General features: G+C 41.4%; 1 protein-coding gene across 2 annotated transcripts; it reads left to right on the forward strand.

The window, feature by feature from the left end:
- Positions 1 to 1,539: 1,539 nt before the first annotated feature.
- On the forward strand, positions 1,540 to 24,247 carry LOC307137442 (stonustoxin subunit beta-like). Of its 2 annotated transcripts, XM_079835102.1 has the most exons (8): positions 1,607 to 1,637; positions 12,206 to 12,476; positions 12,574 to 12,686; positions 12,804 to 12,876; positions 17,651 to 17,743; positions 17,902 to 19,599; positions 22,566 to 22,601; positions 22,813 to 23,899. In XM_079835102.1, the coding sequence occupies exons 3-8, from the start codon at positions 12,597 to 12,599 to the stop codon at positions 23,364 to 23,366; spliced, it is 2,544 nt and encodes an 847-aa protein (XP_079691228.1). In that variant the 5' UTR covers positions 1,607 to 1,637; positions 12,206 to 12,476; positions 12,574 to 12,596; the 3' UTR covers positions 23,367 to 23,899. The 2 variants fall into 2 exon arrangements, with proteins under 2 accessions (XP_079691227.1, XP_079691228.1); XM_079835101.1 differs by lacking the exon at positions 12,206 to 12,476 and having other exon boundaries at positions 1,540 to 1,637; positions 22,813 to 24,247.
- Positions 24,248 to 24,547: the final 300 nt, after the last annotated feature.

Below are 24,547 nucleotides of genomic sequence, written 5' to 3' on the forward strand. Positions count from 1 at the left end.
GTGCAGATTATGATATAGCCTAACATAAATTAATATTGTAATTTACTTTACTTTCAAATTGAAAACCATATAATAAGCATATACATTTACAAAAACACACAGTATAGGCTATCTAAAACATATAATCAAAACATTGTCCATTAGTTTTATTAGTTTACTTATAACCTGTATTGACTACGAACAGATTTGAAGCTGCACCTGTCATTCAATATGAAAATACTTTGATTTGGTTAATGGTCTTTGTAGTGGTCTCATCTCGTGCGCTTTCTTTCCCAAGTGCAGCTGCACAGTAAACATTCCTGAGGTAAATAAAGTAAAATATAAAACATGACAGCCCTCAGGTGCTTCTCAACACTTTTAATTTGTTTACATTTTCATAAAATATAATATACAAATGTAACAGTTATTGCCATAACCATTCATAAATATTAGTTTGTATAATAACTATGAATATTCAAATGGATATGTAAACTCCTTAATCGCAGAGCTGTTTAAAAACTATTCCAACCAACGGCTCTGCACCATCATTAGTTCAGACAGGCGATGCACGCGACGCGCAAAGACATTTGGGTGATTTTCTCTCTCCACTTCCTGTGAAGTGATGTATCGATGTTCCCTTCTTCCCTGCGCCGTTCGCAGTACCCTTTGGACTGAACATGTTCGCTCCCTTTGGATTGGAATCTCGCTTAAGATGGCGGAATACCCTCTGAAGTCCACTTCGCAGTCCACTTACGGTCGAATGGAACGCACCCCGTATGTGCTCCACAAGACAGGACAGGCATGTGCCATATTCAGCAGAAAACGGGTAAAACTTTAACAGAAAAACAACCTCGTCACAGAGGAGTTACAGGATGAACCATACACGGGAATGTGCTGATTATCATAAATAATATAGGACATAAAATATCTTTGCAGCAAAAGCTCAAGTACACTCTCGTGACTTGCTCTCGTGACACTCACAAACAGCGCTGAACACACTTTGGCCAGTTCAACTTGAATATTAATAATTAATATAATAAATTGAATATTAATAATTAATAGAAAAATAATAATAATATTTATCATAACGTTTTCATTCACTTCTGTAGACTGTACAATAAAGGAATTGTGAATGGCTGGCTTTTCTGCAGAGAGCGGATCTCTGTTGATGTGTCTAAATTGTGTGCCATCTGACTGAATCCATAATGTAGTTGACATTTATACCTTTTTTAAATGCTTCTGTATAATTTTCACAAGCAATTGGTACATTTTCAAAATTCTTAGCAGTAATATCACAACAGATCATCAAAAGTGCACATTTCAGCATATTTTCAGTGTTAGAACAATAAACAAAATCACAAAGTATCCTTTTCACTAAGTGTTTGATCTATATAAATGTTTCATTCACAGCAGCTCCCTTTCATAAAGATTATTCAACTCTTTAATCATTTCTACTCTGTACCTCAGACAAAATGATTGTGTACTGCCAGAAAGCATTTCAAGGTCTAAGGGGCATTGACCTCCCCTCTCCAATCTTTCACAACATTTCCCAAACATCGCATGTTTTCACTAGGCATTTCTTCAGTAGCAGGACTATAAATATCACTACAGATTTCTGATCAGCTTCAGACTCACCATATCAAGAACAGAGACTCCAGGTAAGTCTCAGTGTTCTCTATTTAAAATTTTAACCGCATTTGGCACAAAATAAATTTTGTAACGATTTGACTTGCACATCAAAACCCTAAATTGTCTCCCTGATGGTAACAAATTAGAATTAAAAATGTAAAATGTGTGTATCATCAGAAACCATGTTTTTAGTTTGCTTAAATGCCTCGTACATCTCTAGTATGGTTCATTTTTCCTCCAACCCTATTATTTTTGAGCAGTATGTACCAGTCGTGCTAGTTTTGATTTTAATTGAACAGTCAGAATTCCATACCATATCTTATTAAACTCTCAAATACAGACTGATAAAACAAGATCTTCTGTTTCACCACAAACACTTTTAAATATAGCCTCTGCTGCAATCTAGAACACACACTGTTGATGTGAGAAGACCAGCCTGATAAATTGTCCACGTAAACACCTAAGTACTTAAATGAAGAAACCCATTCAATAACAGATCTAGGATCGAAAATCATTTCAACAGTTAAATTTTAAATCAAAGAATTAGTATCACACCAGCCTACAAACCTGTCAACATCAGAAAAGTACCGCAAAGGTTTTGTTTTCCTATTCAACAAACTCAATATTGCAGTGTCATCAGAAAATGTGATGAAGAATATATTCTCCTGACTAGCAACACACTCATTAGTAAATAGTGTAAATAAAACGGGTGAGCTGACCTTAGCGGGCCCCTATATTAATAGTTTTCACCTCAGAATAGGAGTTATTAACTCTGACACTTTAAGGAACACTCCACTTTTTTTGAAAATAGGCTCATTTTACAAGTCCCCTAGAGTTAAATAGTTGAGTTTTACCATTTTTGAATCCATTCAGCCGATCTTTGTATCTGGCGGTAGCACTTTTAGCATAGTTTAGCATACATCATTGATTCTGATCAGTCCATTAGCATCTCATTCAAAAAATGACCAAAGACACTTTCAATATTTTTCCTATTTAAAACTTGACTCTACTACAGTTACATCGTGTGCTAAGACCAACTGAAAATGAAAAGTTGCAATTTTCTACACCTATATGTCTAGGAACTACTTTCTCATTCCTGCGTAATAGTCGCGGATCTTTGCGGTCGTACCATGCTGCAGCGGCGCAATGATTCGTTGGTATTCTGTGAAATATGGTGGTAGTTACACCTTCGACTTACTATCACAGCCCTTTACAACACACAGAACCATGGCTAATCACACAGCTAAATCCACAACACAATTTGTCGGCTGCAAGCCTGAAACTTTCTCTGCAACTACACAAACTTAGTGCCGGTCACATTGAAAGTTACCTAGCTGGGCTACTTTTAGATGCTGTAATATCATTGCGCTGCTGCAGCCATGGTACGGACGCGAAGATCCGCGACTATTACGCAGGAATGAGAAAGTAGTTCCTAGCCATATAGGTGTAGAAAATCGCAACTTTTAATTTTCAGTTGGTCTTAGCACGCGATGTAAATGTAGAAGAGTCAAGTTTTAAATAGGAAAAATATTGAAAGTGTCTTTGGTCATTTTTCAAATGAGATGCTAATGGACTGACCACTGTTGCCTCTGGCTTGGCGTGCTCAGTTGGGGACACTCAATTTTTCAACTAAACATTGAAATAAATCTAATTAATAAACTAAATTAACCATTTAAACTAAATTGCTGATCGAATTATTGATCTAAAGCCCACACTGTCACTGTATGATAATTGAAATGAACTGATGACATCAGCGTTTTTTCCAGAATGGCTATACAGCTGAATAAAATTATGCTGCATTATTTTCCTGTTTAACACTGTAAAGCTGCTTTGAAACAATCTACATTGTTAAAAGCGCTATATAAATAAAGTTGACTTGACTTGACTTGACCAGAATCAATGATGTATGCTGAGCTATGCTAAAAGTGCTACCGCCAGAGACAAAGATCGGCTGAATGGGTTCAAAAACGGTAAAACTCAACTATTTAACTCTAGAGGACTTGTAAAATGAGCCTATTTTCAAAAAAAGTGGAGTGTTCCTAGCCTGGGAAAACCCGGACAACTTCAACTTCAGACATCTAAATTTGCTCTGCAAGTAGTCTGGCAAAGAGCCCATTCAAACCCATTTCTAAGCCCCAGAAATCGAGGCACCAATCAGAAACGTTGAGGCGGGCTTTACACGATGACGACAGCGCAGCGACAGTGAAGCAGATTCTGTACACTGACTACAAAGATGGATGCAGCAGTGGAACATCACTATCAGCTATCGCGGCTGTTTTAAGCGATTTAAACTTTTCCATTCCGTTAAAACCAGAGCAAAGAACAACACAAGAAGCCTTCATATCTAAAAAAAGATGTTATCGCGGTCTTACCGACTGGATTCGGCAAAAGTCTGATACCAGCTTGCTTGTCTTAGCGAGAGCCCTCTGGTAGTGTTAATGTTTCACAAAATATAGTTTTAAGTCCTTTTCAGGCGAGAATGTAGTTGTTTTTAAAGCCAAAATCTGTGGTTTATTTATAAAGAGAGCGCCTTTTTGAAAATTTGATCTGCCGTTTTTGGAGTTGTGAGCTCCAGTGGACCAGCGGCGCTCAATTGCTCAACCCCACCGAGAGGCGCCTTTCCTCGGCCAGTCTTTCTGCCGTCTGCCGCTGGCTCTGATGTGAAGATATGATTCGTTTTGTGTAGATCTAACGGCTGATCTTTGCTCTCATTAATCTATAATTTGTTTCCTGACAGATCGTTTTGTCTGAGGGCAAAGTGAAGTTTCATAACTCTATATTTGTAAGCTATTAAACTTTACCGTTGTAGTCTCCTAGCGCTGACTTTCTTTGACTGAATTGCTTTATGTTTTGTATAGCTTCTTATAGCTTTTACTTATACTTTTAAAATGGATATTGATCCCGCATTAAACTATAATAATAATACGCTGTTTGTTAATTGGCCAGAGGAGAACTGGCACCCCGACTGAGCCTGGTTTCTCCCAAGGTTTATTTTTCTCCATTAGGTCACCTAATGGGGTTTTGGTTTCCTTGCCACTGTTGCCTCTGGCTTGGCGTGCTCAGTTGGGGACACTAAATTTTTCAACTAAACATCGAAATACATCTAAATAATAAACTAAATTAACCATTTAAACTAAATTACTGATCAAATTATTGATCTAAAGCCCACACTGTCACTGTATGATACTTGAAATTTTTCCAGAATGGCTATACAGCTGAATAAAATTATGCTGCATTATTTTCCTGTTTAACACTGTAAAGCTGCTTTGAAACAATCTACATTGTTAAAAGCGCTATATAAATAAAGTTGACTTGACTGACTTGACAAACAGTGAACTCTGGAACTCAGCTTATGGCTTTGATTTTCTTGCAGTTTTGGAGTAAAACATGTTTTGTAATAAATATATTTTACATACAACACAAATAATTATATTTTTACATTGTACGTTTTCATAAACAATTGTTTTTACTTTTTTCTTATTTCACTTTCATAATTTATTTTATCTCTACAATAATCTGCCAAATGTCTTCTTTAAAACCAGTCCAACCTTATTTTCTAGCATTTTTTAATTAAAGCCATTTAAATTTGGCTACTGCATTTTCATGTCTATGTGAAAAAGGGGGATGGACAGCTAAGGGGTTAAAAAATCTTTCTGTTTTACCAAGGGAGTGGTGGGGTGGGGGTGTGATAAACAAGTTTGAGAACCATTGTTATAAACTGAATGTTTAAATTCAGTTTTTATTTATTTTTCAAATACATTTTTAACTAAAAAAATGTTTAGGGCAAACAATTTCGAGATCAGCAGCCAGGCAGTTGATTAGTTATTTGTAGTCTGTTTCCACAAAAATCATTTCATTCAGTCACTGAGGCATTATCACAGTGTGTGTAGTTTTAAATCCAAAAGAAACTGCATGACGCAGAAAAAAACTTTTAAAATAATATTGGCAAGCTATAATGCACATACGTGTTCTTTCCGCATGTCTTTTATGTGTTTATTTCAATTATGTCATATTAATTTACGTTTATCAATTATGTAATATCAGTTATGTTCCAGTATGTCATTGTAATTCAAACATGATAAAGAGGCTTTTACTAGTCTAGTACAAAAACTATACCAAAATATATTTTACATACATTTCATACTAAGTAAATTTAAAATCCATTAAAATGTATTGACATATCACTTTAAACTTACTGATATATAAAATTATAATTAAACTTTATCTAGAGTATTTATTTATTGCACAATGCACATTTCTTAATATTATGCCTAAAAGTGTTTTAATATCAATATTAATACGTATTTTATGATCTTTGTATAATATCAGTCTTTAAATGCAAGAGAGTTAAAGTGTACCAAAAGTATACTTGCAACAGTTCCACTTTAGCACAATCAAATATACCTAAGGATATCTTCAGCTGGTTCTCAGCACTACTGCCACACAATCAAAGGGCAATATTAGTTGTTCTAATTTTGCAGACTTTAAGTATACCAGGTTAGTATACTAAAAGTACAGTTGCAGGGTATTGTTATGTAACACATACATATATAAATGTATTTGTAGTATAATTAGCACAAAAGTCTTGTATTTCAAATATATTTTAGTATATTTTTTTTCACTAGGGTAGACACTTGGAGCATTAACCCTCTGGGCCCCGGAGGTGTTTTGACATACTTATTTCTGTTACTTTCTATTGTGTTTTTGGTTCAGTCCCCGTGACCTAGTTTTCCCTGTTCTGTCTTAATTAGTCATGTCATTCACCTGTGCCTTGATCATCACTTCTCATTTACCGCTATTATTTGTTATATGATATACAGTATATTATGTAGTATAGTATATATACTCTCTGTGTCTTTCAGTTCTTTGTCCAATCTCCTCTAAGTGTAGCGGCAATGTGTTGCGAGTGTGACTGTCATGAGTTGGGTTTGGCTCTCTTCTCCTTCCCACCTGTTTGCTATCGCAATCAGCGCGCCCTCTGATTGAGACGCACCTGTTCCTCTTTTCATTGATCTTTCTGGCTATTTAGTACCTCCTGGTTGTGGCTTCTTTGCCAGATTATTATTGTATGCTTTTCGCTCTAGTTCACGTCTCTCGTTTGCCCTGTTTAATCTGTTCCGATCGACCTGTGTTGTCGTGTTGGTCTCACCTGTTTTTCTGTCCAGTTTCCTGCTGTACGTGAGTAACCATCTGGACGCTGTCTGTGGTGCTGAGTGCTTTGACTGGGGCTGTTTCGCTCGCCACTGCCTTCCCGTTGCGAGCACAGACATTGGCCTCTTTCTAAGGACAGTCATTGTTTGTTGCGTTGTTATGCTCCAGAGCTGCATCACCATTTCCTGTGATCGGCAGTCTGCCTAAGTTCCTTTTGTGACTGAATAAACATTTCTGTTCTGCACCTTTGCATTTGGGTCCTCTCTCCGTTCACTGACAGTGACATGTATTCTGAATTATCTCCTAAGATTCAGTTATTAAAACCTTTGCGGTGCGATTTAACACTACAATGTTACGTTACAAAAAGGGGGTGGTGTGAGCATTATTGAGTACCAAAAACACGCTATTGCTGTTTCATTCACACGGGAAGCTGAAAATGTTTCCTCGAGCAGAAAGTCCAAACATGCCTCACAGAAGTAATGTAACTTATGACGACGTAGGAAATTCTGAACATGGTCAAAGGCCTCCAGCTTTCGTTGTAGCTGAATAAAAAGAAAATAGAAATGCTTCGACTTATTAAATATAATTACAATAAACACACTACTGTGACAATATATGGTTTATCTGTGTTCTTCAAGCCCTCTTCTGCATTTTCATAAGAATAAAGTATATTTATAATGCAATGCTGATCGACATAGCCTTAATTACAGTATAGAATACTACAAAATAATATTCTGCCTCCCTCATTCTGTGATAAGAAGCCACTTCCGATCCCAAATGAAATCTATTTCAAACACTCGACTGTTTGGGGTAAGAACATGTAATATTTAGCATGTTTTGCTTTTCATATGCACATCGTAAGTGACTCAAACTCACAGTGCTTGCAGAGATGGAGCAGCATTTTCTGAACCGATTTACTGCTCAGAGGGCGAGACCGGGGCATCGAGGATAAAGAGAAGTCCTTTCTCCTCGATGTCCGCCAGGTTCAGCCACAGATGTCTCTTTAGATTAGATTAGATTAGATTAGATTCAACTTTATTGTCATTACACAAGTACAAGTACAAGGCAACGAAATGCAGTTTAGGTCTAACCAGAAGTGCAATAGCAGCAAGTGCAGGATATACAATGGATGCGTAAGTGCAGGACATGGATATGTACTGAATATGTATAAATATGTATAAATAGAGAGACGTTATTACTATAAACAGAACTGAATTTACAGGTGAATATGTACAGTGAATAAATATACAGATGGCTATTACTATAAACAGGATTTACAGGTGAATATGTTCTATGAATACAATATACAGATGGCTATTACTATAAACAGAATTTTACAGATAGAGGTATACAATAATATGTTAGGCTAATATGAGGAATAGCAGTGGATTAGGGTAGTGCAATAAATTATGGACAGAGCTATCCGGAAAAAAAAAAAAAAAAAGTGGAAAGTGCAGTGGAAAGTGGTTGCATATTACAGTTAGAAGTACAGTGCAAAATGCAAATGTAAACATTGGTACTATAAATACAGTCGGCAGTGCAAATGAGCATAATCCAGTTAAGATATGGCAGTGTAAGATGCATATGTAAACAGTTGTTACTGTGATAAACAGTCGGTAGTGCAAATAACAAAGTGAAGGAAGATGTGAGGTAGGAGAGTTATCAGTTTATGAGGGAAGTGGATCAACGGGGGTTTGAGTTCAATAAAGAGACAGCTCTGGGGAAAAAACTGTTCTTTAGTCTGCTGGTCCTGGTCCGGTGGATCCTGAAACGCCTGCCGGAGGGCAGGAGAGAAAACAGTCTGTGTGCTGGGTGAGAGGAGTCCTTGAGGATGCTGCGAGCTCGATGCAGACAGCGTTTCCTCTGGATGTGCTCGATGGCAGGCAGTGGAGTCCCTGTGATGCGCTGGGCAGTTTTCACCACCCGCTGCAGTGCCTTGCGCTCCGCAACAGAGCAGCTCCCATACCATACTGCCACACAGTTGGTCAGGATGCTTTCTATTGCCCAGCGGTAGAAGTTCACCAGGATAGCCGAGGAGAGCTGATTCTTCCTCAGTGTCCTCAGGAAGAAGAGGCGCTGGTGAGCCTTCTTGACGTGTGTGCCTCTTGACTCCTTCCTGAAGTCCACGATGAGCTCCTTCGTTTTGGTGGTGTTGAGGAGCAGGTTATTATCAGCGCACCATGTGGCCAGGTGCTGGATCTCCCCCCTGTAGGCGGTCTCATCGTTGTTGCTGATGAGACCAATCACCGTAGTGTCGTCCGCAAACTTGACGATGGAATTAGATCCATACACAGGCTTGCAGTCGGCGGTGAAGAGGGAGTAGAGAAACGGACTTAGCACACAGCCCTGTGGTACACCAGTGTTGAGTGTGATGGATGTGGAGCAGGTGAATCCTGAACGAACATTCTGGGGTCTGTCAGTTAGGAAGTCCAAAATCCAGTTACACATTGAAGTGTTGATGCCCAGGTCTCCAAGTTTGGCTATTAACTTGGATGGGATGACAGTGTTGAATGCTGAGCTGAAGTCAACAAACAGCATGCGTGCATAAGTGTTCTTATGGTCCAGATGGGTGAGCACAGAGTGCAGTGCCATGGAAATGGCATCCTCTGTGCTCCTATTGCTGCGGTAGGCAAACTGGTGTGAGTCCAATGTGGATGGTAGAGAGTCTTTTAGGTGTTCCAGGACCAGTCGCTCAAAGCACTTCATAACGATGGGTGTGAGTGCTACAGGGCGGTAGTCATTAGGGCACCTCGGGTTAGAGTGTTTTGGCACTGGCACAATGGAAGTGCGTTTAAAGCATGTCGGTACAGCTGCTTGGGCAAGAGACAGGTTGAAAATGTCTGTAAAAACCCCAGCGAGCTGCTCCGCACATGCCCTGAGCACACGTCCAGGGATGTTGTCTGGTCCAGCAGCCTTGTGCGCGCTGATCCGGCTCAGTGCCTTGCAGACATCTGTGGAGGAGAGTGTGATTGGTGGGTGGTCAGCTGAGGGTTTGAGCTTGGTGGCAGTTTCTCTGTTGTCTCTTTCAAAACGAGCATAAAAGTAATTTAGCTCGTTCAGGAAGTTGACATCAGTGGCTGCGGGGGTGGAGTCGGTGGGTTTGTAGTCACTGATGGCCTGGATGCCCTGCCACATGCGTCGAGGGTCAGAGTTGGAAAAGTGACCCTCTATCTTTAGCTTGTAGCAGTGCTTGGCCTTTTTGATGCCCCTCTTCAGGTTAGCTCTGGATGTACTGTAGGCTTGTGCATCACCTGATCTGAAGGCAGTATTGCGTGACTTCAGCAGGAGTCGAACTTCCCTGTTCATCCAAGGCTTCTGATTAGGGTATGTGGTGATCTGTTTCTGGGTTGTAACACTGTCGATGGTGGTATTGATATGATCCAATACAGAGGAAGTGAATGAGTCAATGTCCGTGTGAGCGCCACTGGTGGCTTGAGAAGCAAACATACTCCAGTCTGTGTTTAGAAACCTTTCCTGGAGTGTGGAATCTGCCCCCGCAGGCCACACCTTGATGGTCTTTACTGATGGCTTCACACGGTTGATGAGGGGTGAATATTAGGGTGATAGAAACAAAGAGAGGTGGTCTGACTGTCCCAGGTGGGGGAGGGGTGTCGCAACGTAAGCGCCAGCCATGTTTGTGTAAACATGGTCTAAGGTTTTGTTTCCTCTGGTGTGGCAGGAAACATGCTGGTGAAACTTGGGTAGCACTGACTTTAGGTTTGAATGATTAAAGTCACCTGCAACAATAAACGCAGCTTCCGGGTGATCAGTCTGTTGTTTACTGATGGCTGCGTGAAGTACTGATGGCAAGCTTGGCATCAGCATCCGGAGGAATATAGGCCGCAGTGATAATAGTGGAGGTGAACTCCCGCGGTAGATAAAACGGTCTACATTTAACCATGAGAAACTCCAGGTTAGCTGAACAATGACTCCCAACAATAGCAGAGTTTGTGCACCAAGCTTTGTTAATATAAATGCACAATCCACCCCCTCTGCTCTTCCCGGAGCCATCTAGTGTTCTATCCGCCCGGAGTGTGTGGCGTCCCGCTAGCTCAATAGCGGTGTCCGGTATTCCGCTGTTTAACCAGGTTTCAGTGAAGATTAGGACGTTACAGTTCAAAAGTTTCTTACTGTGTGTGATGCTGAGTCGAATCTCCTCCATTTTGTTCACTAGCGATCGTACATTGGCAAGGAAAATGCTGGGTAAAGAGAGCCGGTAAGGAGTTAGCCTTAGCTTAGCTCTTAGACCTCCACGCTTACCCCGCCTTTGTTTACGATCACAGCGCTGCCTTCTAGCACTTCCGCCCGGCCGGGCAGAGCGCATCGCCTCGGGCGTCCTAGCGATCTCAGGAAGGAGTTGAAGATTGTCCATAAAACTGTCGGAAATTCGCAAACCAATATCCAAAAGCTCACAACGGGTGTACGATATAAAAGCACAACTGTTCTGTACGAACAGACCCGAGATGAACAAGAAAAATACCGCAAAATTGCAGAATCTGGAGAGACGCTGAGCCTCGCGATCTACTCGCGCCGCCATCTTGGTCAATAATGAACCTCTTTATGGCCTCCATGGCCACCATAGCCGCCATCGCACGCCCGATGGCAATTGCTGTCTGTTTGGTGGCCCGGAGAGCTAAATCTGTGGTGTGGTAGAGCTCGGCCATCGCATCAGGGGGTAGGCCCTCCCCCTGATCGAGATCCTTCAGCAAGTCAGCCTGGTAAGCCTGCAACACCGCAGCCCTGCCGTTCAGACGTGAGGTAGTCTTAAGAGCCTTAGACGGCAGGGTGGGAGCTTTCAGTATCTAGGGCATCCCGGATGCGAGATAGTTTGCAAACGTCTCATCAATCGGTGGCATCGGCATGTACCCAGACTCGGCCGATCTCTCGACATCAGTGAAGTTCCCCCGCTGATACCGGAAGATAGTGAATATCTGGGAGGAATGGAAGGCTCCCAGGAGCTGGAGGGTTATGACCGGAGAGCAACCGATCGTCGAGGCGATTTGCACGTGCGGGTTCTCTCCTAACGCGCCGCCACTGTAATTGCAGCCTGTCGGTAGCGCGTTCCATAACCTCAAGCAGCTCCCCATACACAGGGCAGGCAGGCTGACCCCAGTCGATTCATCACCACCCTGCTCAGCCATCCTTTTCTCGTATGGAAGAGCCTCAGCTGAGGAGGAAGAGAGATCCGACTCCTCCCCCAGCAGCTGCCCCTCGCAACCTGGCTGGTCGTCCGTGAGGACTAGACCTTCCTCCAGACGCGAAGCCAGGTCCATCAGGGAACCCCAGGATAGTAGTCCCTGCTCAGCCTAAGCGCGGGCGGGACCGTCCCCAGATGCTGGACCCTCTTCCCTCTAGATACCTGGGACACGGGTCAGCGCATTTCCTGAAGCTGCGCTTCTTCTTCTCTGTACACTTAATCTTTTTTGAACATGTTCTCATGAAACAGACAAACAGTCCCTGAAGACGAAAAGGCGGTGTCATGTTTGCTACGCACCCTTATATACTTCCTGGTCGCACGGCTATGACGTCATAGGCTGTCGCCGGTCAATAGGATTGACGTGAGTCGATAGTGATTCAGACACTGGTCACGCTGGAGACGTTCCCCGAAGCATCAGCTGACGCAGGGCGAGTTCCCTTTCGAAAGGGAACGACACAGAACCTTGAACTGAGGAAAAATGAGTGCTAGAATACACATAGAATGATAATCAACTGAACAGGTGTGCACAATCAAAAAGCAGAATATGACAACGAAACAATACAAGGCAATGTTGTGGTATGCATCTCCTTCACTGACCTTCACTGATATTCACACAGGTCTCCTTGTTGCTGATTCTAAGATGGCGGCACTTATGATGTCCCTAAAGCAGCCGAGCTGGATCTACTGTATATGTTTATGGTTGGCAACCCTAGCTGTGATAAATACACAGGTAAGTGCACTCCCTCAGACAAAATGTGGAAGTGTAACCAGATGTATTTCATGAGATTAAGGATAAATAAATCTTTTTTTTTTTTTATTGTTTTATGAACCATTCTTTCCAAAATAGAAAGTGCTACAACCCAAACCTGAGAAGCTTCAGATTGTAAATGAAGATACCAAAGGAAACACAAAATATTCAGGTAAGATTAAAATGTTACAAAATTTGAATATGCTATCACCAATATCACAGGGACAGATTCAAAATCACTAGAAGGACACATTGTCTCAGGTTATGTACGTAACTCGGTTCCCTAAGAGGGGAGCGAGACGCTGTGTCATGGTATTGATGCTATGGGAATGCCTGCTGCAAACCGGTGTCTGAAGCATGTGTGCCAAAAAATACACCAATTCTGAGATCCGGTTACACAGTGTGACGCATCTCTTGCTATGGTGATTCATGCGGTGAAGGGAAGAAGACTTAAAGTACGATCGGTCATACAATTTTCTTGTGCTGGATGTTAAAACTCTCTCAACATCCTCAGTTGAGAGATCAGAATCTGTACCTTTCACTGCTGTTTCACACCACAAGTGTCAGCTTCACATCAGCAGCTGCAGACGTGTGAGAGTATTCACACTGGGAGTGTTTGTACGGCATCACAGCAGCTTAGTGCTTAGTGAGCATTTCTTTTTAGAAGTTGGTCATTTATAAACGTGATAGTCTTGAAAGTGTATTAACATGGGGTGTGTACAACATTCACATGTAAATGGTAAACAACAAACACAACCAAGGGAACAGCTCCGATCACGTGGTTTCAGTCCTACTTTGATACGTTTACAAGACAGCTAACGGATTTTAAAAAACAATTTGGGTTACTTGACTGTAACCCTGTTCCCTGATAAAGCGGAACAAGATGCTGCACTACTTAGCACTATTGGAAACCGTTTTTAGCGTAACCAGCTGTGAATGTAGTGTGTAAAAACATCAATGGAATTGATGTGGAGGTATTACAGCCTCGGTTGGTGATGTCACCAGAGCGCTCCCGCTCTGGATATAAATAGATGAGCACCAGCTGCTTCAGGATATTTTGCTTGAAGAGCAGTCCTGGAACATCGGCATTGCAGCTTAGCATCTCGTTACGTTTTATCAGGGAACAGGGTAACAGTCAAGTAACCCCAAGCATTTCCTTTCAAAAGCTGCACTCAATACTGCACAAAGTGCAAATGGGAACGAGAATGCCCACGTCGCCGTGCTTGAAGATGTCTGGACCCCTTACGGTTGTGTAGGTGAGCTCACAAGAACGCAAGAAAGCCTCAGACATTAGCTTGTGACTCAAGGACGTGAGAGCCCGGAGTGGCATGAGCATCCAAACTATAAAACCTAATGAATGTGTGCGGAGAGGGCCAGCCTGCCGCATCACAAACACTTTGTAAAGGGGCACCCCTTGCTAATGCAGTAGAGGAGGCGACCCCCCTGATGGAGTGAGCCCTTAAACCTATTGGCGAAGCTTGACCACGTGCCTCATAGGTAAGAACAATAGCATCCCTGTACAGGTGCATTTTGGGCCATGTATGTGCCATTGCATCCAGACCCAGGGGGGCTGGATGACTGAGCAAGAAGTAGAGTATGAGTGTGATAAGAGGCGAATACATCCACCTCCGCTGAGTAAAATCTGGTCCAGATCTGCTTGACTATTTCTGGGTGGAGTTTCCCCTCCCACATCTGTAATTTCTGTCCGGACAGTAAATCTGCTCCCACATTCAACTGCCCCAGAATGTAAACTGCCCTGAGTGATAGGAACTTTTCTGATTTATGTAAGAGACTGTTGCGGTGTTGTCCACTCGCACTAGGAAATGACAACCTCTCAACTGGGGGATAACTCGAGGCAGTTGATGTGCCCATCGAGCTGATGACCTTCCCATTCCCCTTGGGCTGGACAACCACTCAAGACTGCACCCCAGCCCATCAGAGAGGTGTCTGTCGTTAACCACCTGCAATGACAAGGCACACCTAGCATGGGACCCAAGGCAAGGAACCGGGGTCTGATGCACATAGTTAGTGCACGAAGCCCGCGACTGAAACTGATGTCTCATGTGGAACAACCCCAAAGGGATCACCGTGGATGCTGATGCAAACACTCTTTGATACTGCCGAACAGTGAGATCTTGGCCTAGCCTGACTTTGCTCAGGGTATGCTGATTGGTCTTGATTCGAGCGGGAGACAGCTGTGCCCGCATCATGATCGAATCCCAAACCACCCCTAGATAAATCGTTCTCTGGGCAGGAGAAAGAACACTTTTCTTGGTGTTGAGTCTCAACCCTAGAGAAATTAGATGAGCTAACACGATGTCTCTGTGCTAAAGCGCCATCTATGCGATTGTGCTAGTATTAACCAATGGTCTATGTAATTTAAAATGTAAATGCCCCGGAGTCGTAATGGAGCCAGTACTGCATCCATGCATTTTGTATACGTGCGGGGTGACAAGGCTAGGCCGAACGGAAGAACCCGAAATTAGTAAGCTTCGCTCCCGAAAGCGAACCTCAGCCACCTGTGTTGTGGCAATATTTCTATGTGAAAATATGCATCCTTCAGAACAAATGTGACGAACCAATCGTGATGTTGAATTTGCGACACGACCGTCTTTATGGTTGACATCTTGACCTTTGACTGTACGGTTTAAGCCTCGAAGATCTAAGATTGGATGCAACCCCCCCATCCTTCTTGGGAACCAGGAAGTATCTGGTGTAATAGCCTGACTCCCTCTCTGGAAGAGGAACATGTTCTTTGGCCTCTTTGACCAGAAGAGTTTGTAGCTCTTGTGACAGTATATGCGTTATACTGGGGGTGTCTTATTTAGTTCACAAATCTTATTTAATTCACTTAACGATATTAGATCACACGGACTGTAATAGTTTATTCTTGTAACTTTTCCTAATGATGTCCACACTTCCACCTTAATACATTCATATTGTGTTTCTACCTTTACTTCCCTATAAGCCACCCCATTCTTTATAAAAGTTGCACACCCTCCACCTGTTGCTCTTGATCTATCTTTTCTAATGGATAAAAGCCCTGTAATAACAAAGTCTAAGTGCGATTTAAGCCAAGTCTCCTGAATGCATATTAAATCAGGAAGGTCTTTCATTTCATGCACAACCTTCTTAAACTCTTGACCATTCGCAGTCAGACTCCTAGCATTCCATTGTACTATCCTGCATGTCATGTTATTTGTTTGTCCTTGGTCTGTCTCTGGTTTCCTGATAGCTTGCATTATTCTCAGATTGCCCTAATAGAGTCTGAATTTCCTCAACTGATACCTCAGTTATACCCAGCTGACGAGCTGCTGCAGATACAATGATTTTTAATTTCTCTGTTCTTTTGTTTGTTTGAGCTGTACTGTTAATTACTTCAGCAATAAATGAAATGAACCTTACTTTACTAACCATAAGCATACTTGCATCTACCTTTGGTTTATCCCTCTCTGTTTGATGTTTCAATTGTATCAGACCTTCCCTGACTCATCCCATTTCCTTATTTAGTTTGAACCATCTTTACTGCTTGCGCATATGAAACATTATGCTCTGCTTTGTACTTAATTACTTCAATGGCTTGTTTTTGTGCTATACACCCTAAATATGCTGCACTATGAGGACCTCCACAGTTGGAACACTTAGGTTCAACAAGATCCCTACATTCTCCATATCCATGTTCACCTCCACATCTACAACAATGCTTCTTTCCCTTGCAAATTTCAGCTACATGACCTAATCTTTGCCAATTGAAACATCTCAATGCAGTTTTTATAAAAGGTCTAACTGGGTAGCACACATAACCCATTTTAACATTTTCTGGTAGCAGTTTCCCATTCACTGTTATCATAACTGTTGTACTGGGTTCTCTTTTCCCGTTTCTGTTTGATGTCAATCTTTTCACCTCTATTACCTTTTCACAAACTAACTGATTTCTTAATATCTCATCTGATAAAGACATTGGAACTCCAGTAATCACACCTTTAATGCCATTCACCTCACCAGGCACATGACATTTAACTCCTACTCCTCCAAACTCCTTCATTTTAGTCAACATATCTTGTTGTTTTTTGTTCAAACAAATAACAATCACCCGATTGTTGGTTAAGTATCTGGCAGATTTTATTTCCCCAACAGTTTTCCTAAGTAACTTTGTTAATCGCATAGGATTACTCATTTCACCTATTGCCTCAAACATCAAGATAACCTTATACTCATCCTCCTTCCTCATCGTTTTACTCCTCCCTTCTCCTACTCTGGCGAACTCCTCAGAGTCTGAGCCTCTATCTTTGCATTTCTGAGACATCTGCTCAACATGGGTCCAGTCATCAGAAAGCATGTTATTTGAATCATCCTCTTCATCTAAATTACCCGCTTCACTCTCTTCATTCACACCACAGCTGTCGCTTAACCTGCCATGCTGTCTTTCCTTCACACCGCGTGCTGCGCTGCAAGACGCGGAACATGCCGTCCGTCGCTCCATCTCCTCCCCACCAACGGCTTCCGAAAACACCACACTCATCCGTCGGCCGATCAGCTAGTCACACTCCAGCCCCGAAAAAGAACATTGGAAACACAGGGGTTTAAATACAATGGGGCAAACAAGCTTAACAAATTAACAAGACACACCTGGGGAGACTAATCAACATGAAAAACTACAAAGAACTACAAAACATGGCATAAAACAGGAAATAACAAAAGTTCTCACAAGACAGAAACTAGAATAAAACCTTTTTTTAGCAGAGGGTCTGTTCTATCTTTTGATAAATTGCATTTTAAACTATTCATACAACAAAATATTCTGGGGTCCATGGAACTTTTGTGTAAATGATCAAAAATGCTGGTGGGGAAATAGTTCAACATTATTCATAATTACCATATGTAATTTTGTTCATATACATCATAAGTATTCTAAGTATAAATATGACCTTTGTTATTTACTGCAGCCTTAGCATCAGAGCCCATTGAAGTGGCAGCTCTAGGAAGACCTCTGTTTCCTGGTATGCTGTATGACTGCCGCACGGATACCTTCATTCCAGGTGCTTTACCAACCTAAAATAAACAGATAAAACAATTTATTTTCCCCTCTTCACCAAATGTTGCATCACTAGTACTTGTGTTACAACACAATAAAACCTGCATGTTTCTTCAACAGTGCGTCCTCATACGTGACTGTTAAAGCCATTTCTCATTTCAGGTGTTACTCTGTGGGATAGGAAGTCACTGAGGGAAGATTTGGACACCCGTCCACAGCCCGTAACAGATGTGAAGTTCAGTAGCTCCGACTCTCTCTCTAGTAAGTTCAGTCTCCTGGATGTAAGTGCTTCTCTGAAGGCCAGCTTCTTAGCAGGGCTTGTGGAGGTGGGAGGATCTGCCAAGTTTCTGAATGACACCAAATCCTCGAACCAACAGTCCAGAGTAACAATGTATTACAGTGAAACCTCCAGATTCGAACAGCTCATTATGACTCAGCTGGGCCAGATCACCTACCCTCAGGTGTTTGAGCAGAAAACTGCAACTCATGTGGTCACGGCTGTACTCTACGGAGCTCAGGCCTTCATGGTGTTTGATCAGAGATTTTCAGAAGAGGAAAATAAGCAGGAGATTGATGGACAACTAAATATCATGGTCAAGAAGATCCCTGGATTTTCTTTTGAGGGAAAAGGAGCTATAAATATGACAGATGGTGATAAGAAAAAGGCTGAAAGCATTGCTTGCACATTTCATGGTGATGTCCGCCTCAAGCAGAACCCCAGCACTTTCATGGAGGCCGTAGAGGTGTACAAGAAGCTCCCCACTATCCTGAAGGAGAATCCACAGAATGCAGTTCCAATAAAAGTCTGGCTCCATCCTCTTTCTCAACTGGATAAAAAAGCGGCTCAGTTGGAGAGAGAAATCAACACACGTCTGGTTTCCAACACTGAAGATATAATGGAGGAGCTGGGAGAAGTAGAGAGGACATCCAACGACCTCTCCAGAAAAACACTGGTGAATGTTTTCAGTGATATCAAAGAGAGGCTGCATTCATTTCAGAGCTCATTTAGCATTTACAAGACATTGCTCCTGAAAGCCGTGGCCAGGGTCTTGCCTGCTATACGAAGAGGAGAGATGGAGGAGAAGTCACTGGAAGACATTCAGAAGGTCCACTACAGCTCCCCTTTTAAAGCTGACAGGCTTAACCAGTGGTTAGGTCATGTAAAATCTGAACTTGACCTCTTGAGTTCTCACACCAAGATGCTGGAGGGAATCAAAACTGAAGATTCAGACCGTCTCAACTCCATTCTCCTTAATCCTAATATTGATGTTGTAGTGTGCTTGACCTTCACATCTATGAAGTATAAAGAACCGTATCTTTCAACCCTGAAGGAGTTTCTGAAATCTGACAAGTTTAAAGAGCTAGATGGGGAGCAAAACATGGTTTCTGTGACATCTGTCAGAAAGTGGTTCAGCGATCCTGCTGTCATCGCAAAGATGAGAGAGAACTTGTCTCTTTTCAGAAGTTTTTCACAGGCTAATAAAGATGAAAAGAGATACAGATTCATTATTTCTGCCATCCCCGATCCATCCAGTCCAGGCTCCTCCATCCGTCTGTATGAAAAAGGGAAGCTGACAGACACACAGTTCCAGCCCGTGTCGAAGCCTCCTCCACCAGAAGTGAAGGATGTCCTGGAGCGCAGTGTGTCCCTGAAACTGCAGAAGTCCCCGACTGGAGAAACTGTGCAGTACAGAGTGGAGTACCAGCAGATGAAAGAGGAACAGTGGCATGTCATAAACACACCTGATGAAAACTTTAATCTGACTGGATTGGAGTTGGGGAAGCAGTACTTGATCCGCTACAGGATAGTGGGTAAAGTGGGAGTCAGTGAAGCCAGTGACACTATCAGCCCCATACCCGGTAAGTGTCATATGAACATTGCATTACATTTTTTTAAAGGATGGTGGTCTATTGGGTTAAATCACTGAACGGATTTGCAGGAGGTTGCTGGTTCAATCCCAGCAATCACCACCACCGGTGTGTCCTTGAGAAAAGCTTTAAGGTCGGTACACACCGGGACGAATATCACGCGCGTTTATCACCGACGTTTTTCAGCGTATCTTGAGTGTTCTCACCCAAGCGATTTGCATTTGCAATGTGGCGAGTGAACGTGCAAATTCAGTAGATGGCGCTCCCGGTACACAAGCTGGTGCTGTGGCACTTTAGGCTTCTGACACCCGCTTGTCACACAGAAGAAGAAGAGAGTCTTTACATTCACACAGATTTTTGCTAACTGGCAAGCAGCATTAGCAGCTCAACTTATTCTTTGTCTATTTACTACTTCTTTGTCATATTAAGACTTCTTCAGCAAGACCGTTTTGTGATTGAGCACCACTTTTACTGTAACTTTGGCAGCTCCCGGCACCTGAACAAAAGCGCCTATCTCATTGGTCGGCCAGTTTTTAACGCGGCAGAGGCTTTTTTTTTGTAGTAGTAGTAGTAGTAGACGGCTGCATGGTTAATTTTCTTCCAAACATTATCAATCTTACACGTAAAGAAGTTCATAAAGTCATTACTGCTGTGCTGTTTACATGCATCAGAAGTTGAAGCTTTATTTTGGGTTAATTTAGCTACTGTATCGAATACTCAGTGGATACTCAGTGGGTGCTTCACTGAGTGGGGAGAACCTGTTTGATGTTCTAATCAGAACGGAAGATTATAGCGGTGAGTGGGTCCTGACACGTGTTGCCTAACTCCAATAGAGTTTAGAATGTCTTTAAATGCTAACCCCAATCCATCTTTTTCGTTGTCTACATGGATATTAAAATCACCAACAATTAGTACTTTATCTACGGCCAGAACTAACTCTGATAGAAAAATCAGCACATTTTTTGGTAAAGTCTGTATTGTGCCCTGGTGGCCTGTATACAGTAGCTAACACAAACGTCAAAAGGAACTAATCATTTACACTACCTAAAGTTACGAAAAGCACCAGGACTTCAAATTAATTATATTAAGGTTATTATTGTCCCATTAAGGTGGCATCCATTAAAAAAAAATTATAAATATAATCTTTACACATACATGTTATTATTGGATCAAAATAAAGTATAAATTACATGTAATTGCTATTAACACATATTGCAAAGAACTGCTACTTTTATATGGTGGGAATAGATTTACTGTAGTATAATATTTCACTTAGTAAATAGAATCTACAGCTATTTGCACTTAGTGTAAATATCATCTATCACTAAGAAAATGTTATTTTCACTTTGTGTAAATTGCCGCTGCCTTATTATAAATTACAGCAACCCCTCCCTCTTTACCTTTCAGACGCGGCTCGTGTTTATAACAATAATCTTGGGGGGTGGACTCATTTAAAGTAGTGTAGTCGTCAGGTTATAGCCAGGTTTCTGTCAAACACAGCACATCTAGATTATTATCTGTAATCATATCATTAACAATAAGCACTTTTGGGGAAAGGGATCGAATATTCAGCAACCCAAGCTTTATCAATTTTTCATCTGTTTTGTATCTATTGTTTATTTGTTGGATCATCAATTACATTTTTACCGTTGAATGGTGTTGATGGTTTTTTGTATTTGTTAATTTGGGGAACAGACACAGTCTCTATGTGATGATATCTAGGTGAAAGAGTCTCTATGTGCTGGGATTTATCTGACTCTGGTGACGTGAGACAGCTAGCAGACGGTTGGTTTAGCCAGTTTGTCTGCTTCCTGACCTGGGCCCTAGTGAGTCAAGGTTTAGCTCTAAGACTATGTGCCAAATTACTAGAGAGAAGAGCGGCACCACCCCAAGAGGGATGGATGCCATCCTTCTTCAACAGGTCAGGTCTGCCCCAAAAACTTTTCCAATTGTCTTTGAACCCTATGTTGACTTACAAAGTCAAACATCATTAGTGCTGACGTGAATAATAATCTTGGAGGATTTACGATTAGCATTAGCCAGCACGTTTACATTTTCTTTTAATGTCAAGCAATCTGGCTCCCGGTAAACATGTGACTATGGTGCCTGGTGTCTCTATTTTCACGTTCCGTGTAATTGAATCACCAATAAGTAGGGCACTTTCAACAGGATTCAAATCAGTGTCTAAAGCCTTTACATCCTCACTACTCTCAGATAAAATCTGGATGCTTGTCTCTAAATCTGAAATCTTCTCCGTCAGCTTGACTATCTCCTTACATTTATCACAATGTGAAGCCCTGTTCGCAGACAGAGAAGGATATACTGAACATGCAGAATGCAGTGCAAGTGACAATAACCGGATAAGATGACATGGCTTACCGTGTTTGTTGATTAATCCAATTTACCACAGTTGTTTGATGGACAAAAGAGACAAAACAAGAGACCCGGATGCACGGATGGCAGGCTAACAGGCTAGTGAAATGCTAACGCGTTGTGATAGTGATTTAGTTTAAAAGCTATCAATGTCAAATTTAACGTGGTAGGCAATATTTAAACAATATATGGTGATGAGTAAGTTATATTTAGCAGTATAAACAAAAAAGAAAAGATATCAAATAGAGATTCAAAAGCAAAGCTGTACAGAGATGCAAACACTGCAGCAAGGCAGACAGGAGGCAGACAGGAGCAATTGACCAGGAGCAAAAGCGAAATTTGAATTCATTAAATCAAATCTGTGGTCAGTTCATGTCTACAGAAGCCAAATCAAATAGGGGGACATGTCAATAGTGTCAAACCCTCAATAGTGCTCGTGTCAGGATTTGGGCTCTGGAAACAGCAGGAACATTTCTCTAAATATCTTCTGTGTTGGAGGATTTCTGCATGTGTAAGCAATGGATGCAGGGATCATTTTCTCTTGACATGATAATCACACTCTTCATGTCTGTTGATTTCCACAGTCCCTGATCCCAAGACCAGAGACGACTTCCTACAATGTAAGTCACTGAGAACACAAGCAGAAAAACTCATGAGTGTGTTCATGTTCTTCCTGGAGAAGAGGAAAGAAAACATGACAGAAGAGTTTTAGAGTTGATCATGTGAATGATGATTAAACTGAACTGAGACAACTGCTTATATATTGAACATGAAGAGTTCAGCTACATTAAAAGATCAGATTCTGATTCTGATGTGTTTCTCTCCCATCAGATTCACTTTGGCTAAATCTGGATATGAATACAGCACATAAATACCTCCGTCTGTCTGAGGAAAACAGAGTGATTACTGTCACTGACACAGAGCAGCCGTATCCTGATCATCCTGACAGATTTGATCATTATCTTCAGGTGTTGTGTAGAGAGAGTGTGAGTGGACGCTCTTACTGGGAGATTGAGTGGAGTGGAGGGTTTGGTGTGGAAATATCAGTGTCATATAAGAGCATCTGCAGGAAGGGACAGAGTAAAGAGTGTGTGTTTGGAAAAAATGATCAGTCCTGGAGTTTGTCCTGCTTTCCTAGCAGTTACTCATTCAGACACAATAACACAATGACTGATCTCCCTGTAAAGCCCATCAGCAGTAGAGTAGGAGTGGATGGTAATATCTATAGAGTAGGAGTGTATGTGGATCACAGTGCAGGAACTCTGTCCTTCTACAGCGTCTCTGGAGACACAATGAGCCTCATCCACACAGTCCAGACCACATTCACTCAGCCGCACTATCCTGGGTTTGGGGTTAGTTATAACTCATCAGTAATACTGGGTTGATGAATCAGGCTAGAGAGATTCTACCCATAATGCTTTGAGCTCATGATAAATCAGTAACAGTGAGATGTTATTGAGTCTCTTCATACTACAGCTGAACTATAAATGTGTGTAATAAATCCTCATATAGACAGTAAGAACAGTGTGTATCTGTGCTTTTCTCAATGTATCTGTGTTGATGGAGATCAGCTTCATTTAGTTCTATTGTTCTATTCTATTTGTTAAACATATTTTAATCTATGTGTGTTTAGGGGTCCACACACTGAAGCTGCTGAAACATTATTGTGTTTCTGCTGTTTTGTCAATTATTCTTTTCAAAAACTAAATAAAACTGATACATCAAAGCACTGTGAAGACATGAAATGGTCAGGCGTCAGACATTTGTATTTATTGATCTGTATCCGCTGAACGTCTTGATCAAACCCAATGAATCCTGATACACACAGATGGTATTCTGAGGAGAGACACCAACATGCCTAAATCCGGCCATAGGGGGCGTTACAGCTGAAAACAGATCTGCAGCAGTAACAGCAGTCAAATTAAACATTTATATTCATCTTCTCTGGGTCAAATGATAACAGATTCTTCAAATACAGAGATTGACAGTAATGAAGTACATTGACTTGAGTGCTATACTTAAGTACACTTGTTGAGTATTGTTGTATTTATAGTCCCCCTAAATGACTAAGTACTCCAACACACATCTCTATAACCTGTTCAGATCAACAGATCTGTCCTTACCTTCAGATTGAGAGTGCTGCCGGCTGGTTAGAAATTGAAAGATTCTTTAATAGTCAGGTACAGATAATAGATACAGTATGAAGAAAAAGTACTCTAGTTTAGAGAGGTTTACGAATCGCCCCATTCAAGGCATTCCAGTTCAGAATAAAAAAACGACATAAAAGCGAGAAGTCTTCACCACGAGGTTCGGCCTCGATCTGTTAGAGGCGTCACAATTTATAGTTTGTAGGGTTTACAGAGTTTTCCCTTAGCACAGCATTTTATTCCTTATTTGGCCATAAAAGCTCAACTAAACCCTAATGAAAAAAGTATACTTTATTGTATTTGAAATATATTCCCTTTTTAAAAGTTTATTACAAATATATTAACAAAATTTTACCATCTTCAAATATATAAAAAGTAAATTAGCATCATATTTTTAAAAACACAACTTTTAACATACT

This window comes from Gobio gobio (assembly GCF_949357685.1).
Source record: "Gobio gobio genome assembly, chromosome: 14".
In the NCBI taxonomy this organism is placed as follows: Eukaryota; Metazoa; Chordata; class Actinopteri; order Cypriniformes; family Gobionidae; genus Gobio; species Gobio gobio.